Source organism: Anomaloglossus baeobatrachus, chromosome 3, assembly GCF_048569485.1.
Source record: "Anomaloglossus baeobatrachus isolate aAnoBae1 chromosome 3, aAnoBae1.hap1, whole genome shotgun sequence".
NCBI classification, from domain to species: Eukaryota; Metazoa; Chordata; class Amphibia; order Anura; family Aromobatidae; genus Anomaloglossus; species Anomaloglossus baeobatrachus.
Genome location: NC_134355.1, coordinates 686971810 through 686981357, shown reverse-complemented (window position 1 = coordinate 686981357; position 9548 = coordinate 686971810). Strand labels below are relative to the sequence as shown.

The 9548-nt window shown below is 55.9% G+C and overlaps 1 protein-coding gene across 2 annotated transcripts in view; it reads right to left on the bottom strand.

Annotated features, from left to right (window-relative positions):
- CCDC25 (coiled-coil domain containing 25) overlaps window positions 1-8724 on the bottom strand; it is a 26085-nt gene extending 17361 nt beyond the window's left edge. Inside the window, exons 1-4 of one of the 2 annotated variants that reach the window (XM_075338860.1) lie at window positions 8635-8724; window positions 3693-3781; window positions 3275-3322; window positions 3151-3190 (exon numbers count right to left, since the gene is read on the bottom strand). In XM_075338860.1, coding sequence (XP_075194975.1) covers window positions 3151-3190; window positions 3275-3322; window positions 3693-3717 — 113 coding nt within the window. In that variant the 5' untranslated portion in view covers window positions 3718-3781; window positions 8635-8724. The remainder of the gene's footprint in view (window positions 1-3150; window positions 3191-3274; window positions 3323-3692; window positions 3782-8634) is intronic. The other variant, XM_075338861.1, reaches the window with a different exon arrangement.
- Between the last annotated feature and the right edge of the window lie 824 nt (window positions 8725-9548).

The following is a 9548-nucleotide window of genomic DNA, read 5'->3' as shown; positions in this document are numbered from 1 at the left end:
CACTCTATGGAGGTTATATATCATACAGAGCACGGGGCGGACGCTCTATGGAGGTTATATATCATACAGAGCACGGGGCGGCCGCTCTATGGAGGTTATATATCATACAGAGCACGGGGCGGCCTCTCTATGGAGAGTATATATATATATATATATATATATATCATACAGAGCACGGGGGCGGCCGCTCTATGGAGGTTATATATCATACAGAGCACGGGGCGGCCGCTCTATGGAGGTTATATATCATACAGAGCACGGGGCGGACGCTCTATGGAGGTTATATATCATACAGAGCACGGGGCGGCCTCTCTATGGAGGGTATATATCATACAGAGCACGGGGCGGCCTCTCTATGGAGGTTATATATCATACAGAGCACGGGGCGGCCTCTCTATGGAGGGTATATATCATACAGAGCACGGGGCGGCCGCTCTATGGAGGTTATATATCATACAGAGTACGGGGCGGCCGCTCTATGGAGGTTATATATCATACAGAGTACAGGGCGGCCGCTCTATGGAGGTTATATATCATACAGAGTACAGGGCGGCCGCTCTATGGAGGTTATATATCATACAGAGCACGGGGCGGCCTCTCTATGGAGGGTATATATCATACAGAGCACGGGGCGGCCTCTCTATGGAGGTTATATATCATACAGAGCACGGGGCGGCCGCTCTATGGAGGTTATATATCATACAGAGCACGGGGCGGACGCTCTATGGAGGTTATATATCACACAGAGCACGGGGCGGCCGCTCTATGGAGGTTATATATCATACAGAGCACGGGGCGGCCGCTCTATGGAGGGTATATATCATACAGAGCACGGGGCGGCCGCTCTATGGAGGTTATATATCATACAGAGCACGGGGCGGCCTCTCTATGGAGGTTATATATCATACAGAGCAGAGGGCGGCCTCTCTATGGAGGGTATATATCATACAGAGCACGGGGCGGCCGCTCTATGGAGAGTATATATATATATATATATCATACAGAGCACGGGGCGGCCGCTCTATGGAGGTTATATATCATACAGAGCACGGGGCGGCCGCTCTATGGAGGTTATATATCATACAGAGCACGGGGCGGGACGCTCTATGGAGGGTATATATCATACAGAGCACGGGGCGGCCTCTCTATGGAGGTTATATATCATACAGAGCACGGGGCGGCCGCTCTATGGAGGTTATATATCATACAGAGCACGGGGCGGCCGCTCTATGGAGGTTATATATCATACAGAGTACGGGGCGGACGCTCTATGGAGGTTATATATCATACAGAGCACGGGGCGGCCTCTCTATGGAGGGTATATATCATACAGAGCACGGGGCGGCCTCTCTATGGAGGGTATATATCATACAGAGCACGGGGCGGACGCTCTATGGAGGTTATATATCATACAGAGCACGGGGCGGACGCTCTATGGAGGTTATATATCATACAGAGCACGGGGCGGACGCTCTATGGAGGGTATATATCATACAGAGCACGGGGCGGCCTCTCTATGGAGGGTATATATCATACAGAGCACGGGGCGGCCTCTCTATGGAGGGTATATATCATACAGAGCACGGGGCGGCCTCTCTATGGAGGGTATATATCATACAGAGCACGGGGCGGCCTCTCTATGGAGGTTATATATCATACAGAGCACGGGGCGGACGCTCTATGGAGGTTATATATCATACAGAGCACGGGGCGGACGCTCTATGGAGGTTATATATCATACAGAGCACGGGGCGGCCTCTCTATGGAGGGTATATATCATACAGAGCACGGGGCGGACGCTCTATGGAGGTTATATATCATACAGAGCACGGGGCGGACGCTCTATGGAGGTTATATATCATACAGAGCACGGGGCGGACGCTCTATGGAGGTTATATATCATACAGAGCACGGGGCGGACGCTCTATGGAGGTTATATATCATACAGAGCACGGGGCGGCCTCTCTATGGAGGGTATATATCATACAGAGCACGGGGCGGCCTCTCTATGGAGGGTATATATCATACAGAGCACGGGGCGGCCTCTCTATGGAGGCTATATATATCATACAGAGCACGGGGCGGACGCTCTATGGAGGTTATATATCATACAGAGCACGGGGCGGACGCTCTATGGAGGGTATATATCATACAGGGCACGGGGCGGCCTCTCTATGGAGGGTATATATCATACAGAGCACGGGGCGGCCTCTCTATGGAGGGTATATATATCATACAGAGCACGGGGCGGACGCTCTATGGAGGTTATATATCATACAGAGCACGGGGCGGACGCTCTATGGAGGGTATATATCATACAGGGCACGGGGCGGCCTCTCTATGGAGGGTATATATCATACAGAGCCTGGGGCGGACGCTCTATGGAGGGTATATATCATACAGGGCACGGGGCGGCCTCTCTATGGAGGTTATATATCATACAGAGCACGGGGCGGACGCTCTATGGAGGTTATATATCATACAGAGCACGGGGCGGCCGCTCTATGGAGGGTATATATCATACAGAGCACGGGGCGGACGCTCTATGGAGGTTATATATCATACAGAGCACGGGGCGGCCTCTCTATGGAGGTTATATATCATACAGGGCACGGGGCGGCCTCTCTATGGAGGTTATATATCATACAGAGCACGGGGAGGCCGCTCTATGGAGGTTATATATCATACACAGCACGGGGCGGCCTCTCTATGGAGGGTATATATCATACAGAGCACGGGGCGGACGCTCTATGGAGGTTATATATCATACAGAGCACGGGGCGGCCTCTCTATGGAGGTTATATATCATACAGGGCACGGGGCGGCCTCTCTATGGAGGTTATATATCATACAGAGCACGGGGCAGACGCTCTATGGAGGTTATATATCATACAGAGCAAGGGGCGGCCTCTCTATGGAGGGTATATATCATACAGAGCACGGGGCGGCCTCTCTATGGAGGGTATATATCATACAGAGCACGGGGGCGGCCTCTCTATGGAGGGTATATATCATACAGAGCACGGGGCGGCCTCTCTATGGAGGTTATATATCATACAGAGCACGGGGCGGCCTCTCTATGGAGGGTATATATCATACAGAGCACGGGGCGGCCTCTCTATGGAGGGTATATATATATCTACCACGTACCAGACGTCTTCCGGCCAGCCATACTTTATAAGATCCTCATCTGAAACACAACGAATAAGAAGCATCAGAGGGTATGGAGCGGACCCCGGTATTCGGCGGGCGGACGTCTTCGCCTGTTACTTACTCTCATACTTGTCCTTTCCCATGTATATCGTATATGGCGGAGAGACTACTGCAAGAGAAGCAAAGAAACGATTAGTCACATCCCTCTGAACAGATGGCTGATAACAGGGAACAAAAGCTTGATTGTCAGAAAAAGATTGTCTCATCAAAATGAAGAGAGACACTGAGCGCCGTCTGCTGGAGGAAGATGGGATTACGAGCAGAATCCAGCTGATCGGGGGGCGATCAGACGGGGGTCCTTACATTCTCACTCACATAGTCACCGTTCAGGACGCGGGATTCTGTACACCTCGTATTGGGGAGGGGTGCACTAACTTTTAGCTATGCAGTGAATATATGAGTAGCTCTGGACCTGGTGCTATTGGGGTCTGCACTTAGCATGACACGCGGGCTGCAGACCCCACTGATCAGACACTTACCATTACTAGTGAAGTAGAACACCATAGCGCCCCCCTGAGGACGGTGGTGACCGCTGCTCTCACGGGATCCAGGGGATGAATCTGGAGATCTGAAAAACACAAGGGGGGTTAATGCTGACGAGACGGGGGACGCAGCACGGGGCAGTGTGACCGAAAAGGTCCAAGCAATCAGACCACAGCTTTTACTTCTTAACCCCTTATACACCAATATTTCGTCCATTTCTGTTTTCTCGGATCCATCAGCGATAACTTGTTATTGTTGTTAGTGATGGGAGGTGCTCGGCCGCCCGCTGCTCTCCTCCCGGACCGGGGAAGCTCCAGCACTATCGGTGCTGGGGTGACACCGGTACGTCGTGTGAGCGGTGCAGCCAATCAACGGCTGCTGATCCAATCACATCCGCAGAACAGCGCCGGCCCAGAAAGTGAACACATCTCTTTTTTTTTTTTTAACGTGACATTTGGGACTATTAGGCTATGTGCGCACGTTGCGTAAATACATGCAGTTACGCTGCGCTTTGTAGCGCAGCGTAACTGCATGCGTCCTCTGCACAGTCTATGGAGATTGTGCAGGGGCCGTGCAAACGTGGTGTTTTAGAGCGCAGCGCTTCGGCTACTGCCTGTGACATGTCACTTCTTCCGTGCGCTTTGCATGCATCCCCCGCTCTGTCTATGGCAGGAGCTGCAGGCAGAGCGCATGGAATCGGCTTTTTTTTTTTCCACTACGGACATTTCTGCAGCGATTTAAAGAGCACATGTGCTCTTCAGATCGCTGCAGAAATTTCTGCAGTGAACTGTACGCAACGTGCACACATAGCCTAACACTTAAAGGGTCTTCACATTTCCAGGATCCTACCCCAATATTAATAATATTAGCGATGTAGTATAGTTCTCCTGATTAGCAGTGTCACTTACCTCATGTGCAGGGCATTGCAGGTTAGGTATCTATCGTTATGGCCACGAGCAACTAACTTACTATACGAGTGGTTGTAACCATGGATACCTAAGCTGCAATGCCCTGCACATGAGGTAAGTGACACGGCTAATCAGGAGAACTATACTACATCTCTAATTGGAGGTTTTTGGTTATTAATTGGGATGGAAATTTCCAGGGTCGTAACCTCCATGACGTAAACCTCCGGGGCAGGGAGACCCCCGGGGCGGGACCTTCCGGGGCAGGGAGACCTTCCAGGGAAGGGAGACCCCCGGGGCAGAGACCTTCCAGGGAAGGGAGACCCCCGGGGCAGAGACCTTCCGGGGCGGGACCTTCCAGGGAAGTAAGAGCCCCGGGGCAGAGACCTTCCGGGGCGGGACCTTCCAGGGAAGGGAGATCCCCGGGGCAGAGACCTTCCAGGGAAGGGAGACCCCCGGGGCAGAGACCTTCCGGGGCGGGACCTTCCAGGGAAGGGAGACCCCCGGGCAGAGACCTTCCGGGGCGGGACCTTCCAGGGAAGTGAGAGCCCCGGGGCAGAGACCTTCCGGGGCGGGACCTTCCAGGGAAGGGAGATCCCCGGGGCAGAGACCTTCCAGGGAAGGGAGACCCCCGGGGCAGAGACCTTCCGGGGCGGGACCTTCCAGGGAAGGGAGACCCCCGGGCAGAGACCTTCCGGGGCGGGACCTTCCAGGGAAGTGAGAGCCCCGGGGCAGAGACCTTCCGGGGCGGGACCTTCCAGGGAAGGGAGATCCCCGGGGCAGAGACCTTCCAGGGAAGGGAGACCCCCGGGGCAGAGACCTTCCGGGGCGGGACCTTCCAGGGAAGGGAGACCCCCGGGCAGAGACCTTCCGGGGCGGGACCTTCCAGGGAAGGGAGAGACCCGGGGCAGAGACCTTCCGGGGCGGGACCTTCCAGGGAAGTGAGAGCCTCGGGGCAGAGACCTTCCGGGGCGGGACCTTCCAGGGAAGGGAGATCCCCGGGGCAGAGACCTTCCGGGGCGGGACCTTCCAGGGAAGGGAGATCCCCGGGGCAGAGACCTTCCGGGGCGGGACCTTCCAGGGAAGGGAGACCCCCGGGCAGAGACCTTCCGGGGCGGGACCTTCCAGGGAAGGGAGACCCCCGGGGCAGAGACCTTCCAGGGAAGGGAGAGCCCCGGGGCAGAGACCTTCCGGGGCGGGACCTTCCAGGGAAGGGAGAGCCCCGGGGCAGAGACCTTCCGGGGCGGGACCTTCCAGGGAAGGGAGAGCCCCGGGGCAGAGACCTTCCGGGGCGGGACCTTCCAGGGAAGGGAGAGCCCCGGGGCAGAGACCTTCCGGGGCGGGACCTTCCAGGGAAGGGAGAGCCCCGGGGCAGAGACCTTCCGGGGCGGGACCTTCCAGGGAAGGGAGAGCCCCGGGGCAGAGACCTTCCGGGGCGGGACCTTCCAGGGAAGGGAGAGCCCCGGGGCAGAGACCTTCCGGGGCGGGACCTTCCAGGGAAGGGAGAGCCCCGGGGTAGAGACCTTCCGGGGCGGGACCTTCCAGGGAAGGGAGAGCCCCGGGGCAGAGACCTTCCGGGGCGGGACCTTCCAGGGAAGGGAGAGCCCCGGGGCAGAGACCTTCCAGGGAAGGGAGACCCCCGGGGCAGAGACCTTCCAGGGAAGGGAGACCCCCGGGGCAGAGACCTTCCAGGGAAGGGAGACCCCCGGGGCAGAGACCTTCCGGGGCGGGACCTTCCAGGGAAGGGAGAGACCCGGGGCAGAGACCTTCCAGGGAAGGGAGAGCCCCGGGGCAGAGACCTTCCAGGGAAGGGAGACCCCCGGGGCAGAGACCTTCCGGGGCAGAGACCTTCCAGGGAAGGGAGACCCCCGGGGCAGAGACCTTCCGGGGCGGGACCTTCCAGGGAAGGGAGACCCCCGGGGCAGAGACCTTCCGGGGCGGGACCTTCCAGGGAAGGGAGACCCCCGGGGCAGAGACCTTTTGGGGCGGGACCTTCCGGGGCAGGGAGACCCCCTGGGGCAGAGACCTTCCAGGGAAGGGAGACCCCCGGGGCAGAGACCTTCCGGGGCTGGACCTTCCAGGGAAGGGAGACCCCCGGGGCAGAGACCTTCCAGGGAAGGGAGACCCCCGGGGCAGAGACCTTCCGGGGCGGGACCTTCCAGGGAAGGGAGACCCCTGGGGCAGAGACCTTCCAGGGAAGGGAGACCCCCGGGGCAGAGACCTTCCGGGGCGGGAGACCCCCGGGGCAGAGACCTTCCGGGGCAGGGAGACCTTCCAGGGAAGGGAGACCCCCGGGGCAGAGACCTTCCGGGGCGGGACCTTCCAGGGAAGGGAGAGACCCGGGGCAGAGACCTTCCGGGGCGGGACCTTCCAGGGAAGGGAGAGCCCCGGGGCAGAGACCTTCCAGGGAAGGGAGACCCCCGGGGCAGAGACCTTCCGGGGCGGGACCTTCCAGGGAAGGGAGACCCCCGGGGAAGAGACCTTCCGGGGCGGGACCTTCCAGGGAAGGGAGACCCCCGGGGCAGAGACCTTCCGGGGCGGGACCTTCCAGGGAAGGGAGACCCCCGGGGCAGAGACCTTCCGGGGCGGGACCTTCCAGGGAAGGGAGACCCCCGGGGAAGAGACCTTCCGGGGCGGGACCTTCCAGGGAAGGGAGACCCCCGGGGCAGAGACCTTCCGGGGCGGGACCTTCCAGGGAAGGGAGACCCCCGGGGCAGAGACCTTCCGGGGCGGGACCTTCCAGGGAAGGGAGACCCCCTGGGCAGAGACCTTCCGGGGCGGGACCTTCCGGGGAAGGGAGACCCCCGGGGCAGAGACCTTCCGGGGCGGGACCTTCCAGGGAAGGGAGAGCCCCGGGGCAGAGACTTTCCGGGGCGGGACCTTCCAGGGAAGGGAGACCCCCGGGGCAGAGACCTTCCGGGGCGGGACCTTCCAGGGAAGGGAGACCCCCGGGGCAGAGACCTTCCGGGGCGGGACCTTCCAGGGAAGGGAGAGCCCCGGGGCAGAGACCTTCCGGGGCGGGACCTTCCGGGGAAGGGAGACCCCCGGGGCAGAGACCTTCCGGGGCGGGACCTTCCAGGGAAGGGAGAGCCCCGGGGCAGAGACTTTCCGGGGCGGGACCTTCCAGGGAAGGGAGACCCCCGGGGCAGAGACCTTCCGGGGCGGGACCTTCCAGGGAAGGGAGACCCCCGGGGCAGAGACCTTCCGGGGCGGGACCTTCCAGGGAAGGGAGAGCCCCGGGGCAGAGACCTTCCGGGGCGGGACCTTCCAGGGAAGGGAGACCCCCGGGGCAGAGACCTTCCGGGGCGGGACCTTCCAGGGAAGGGAGACCCCCGGGGCAGAGACCTTCCGGGGCGGGACCTTCCAGGGAAGGGAGACCCCCGGGGCAGAGACCTTCCGGGGCGGGACCTTCCGGGGCAGGTTGACCCCAGGGGTGGAATCTTCCGGGGCGGGACCTTCCAGGGAAGGGAGACCCCCGGGGCAGAGACCTTCCGGGGCAGGGAGACCCCAGGGGTGGAATCTTCCGGGGCGGGACCTTCCAGGGAAGGGAGACCCCCGGGGCAGAGACCTTCTGGGGCAGGGAGACCCCAGGGGTGGAATCTTCCGGGGCACACACCTCCAGAACGTTTTTCCACGGCTTTTATTTCGGTCTCCCGTGTGCTCCGCCTGCTGTCACACTGCACACAGCTGCAGGGGCTGTTACAGTGTATCGGAGCAGGTGACATGAAACAACTGAACATGTGGAAGAAAACAAGGAATGTCAGAGAGGAAGCACTGTCACCATAGAGATGGAGCAGCCCTGGGATTATTACACAGGAGACCCCGTGTATATAGGGAAAAAATACCTGTAGCCAAATCGACCAATCAGAGAGCAGCTTTCATCTGACACCCCGCACTAAAAACATAAAAGCTGAGCTCCGATTGGCTTCTCTGGGCTTTTAACTTCTAAACCAGTCCATAACCGTCCGCCCCCCCCCCCCCAGGACAGTGACTCCTGCCTGCTGCTCTGCAGCGCGGTTACCATGACACCTACCCGACACGGACCACGATCTCCTCCACTACCGTCCGCTTCCTGCCGGCTTACACACCGGAAGTGACGTACGGACCAACGAGCGCCGTCAGTGTATGATCGTCCACACGACGGCGCCTGTGCAGACACTGCCGCATAGTGGCCGGGAGCGGAATCACAGGACTGTAGAGTGAATGCATTGAATGGTGCGCTGCTGCCATCTGCTGGTAAAGAGAGGTTATGGTAAGAATAATAATGAGGGATAGTAACTGAATAATAGTAGTAATAATAATAATAATAATAATAATAATACTATTAAGGTTTTTACGGCTATAAACCACCAGGGATGATGATAATAATGATAAAATAATAATAATAATGCAATAGTAATAACATTAGTAATATTATTAGTGAGTATAATAGTAATATTATTTTTTATAACTGTGATTAATATTATTACTAATATAATCACTAATAATATTACTAATGTTATTACTATTTCATTATTATTATTATTATTATTATTAAAATTATTACTACAATTATTTTCATTATTATTTTTATTACTAGAATTTTTTTACTATTATTATTTTTTATTATTGTGATTAATATTAATAGTAAAAAAATTATAGTAATAAAATAATAATTAAAAAAAATTGTAGTAATAATAATAATAATAATAAGGTTTTTACAGCTTTAGACCACCAGGGATAATAATAACAATATTAATAATAAGAATGATAATAATAATGAAATAGTAATAACATTAGTAATATTATAGTGATTATAATAGTAATAATATTAATCACAGTAATAAAAAATAATAATAGTAAAAAATTCTAGTAATAAAAATAATAATTTAAAATAATTGTAGTAATAATTTTTAGTAATAATAATAATAATAATAATAATAATAATAAGGTTTTTACAGCTTTAGA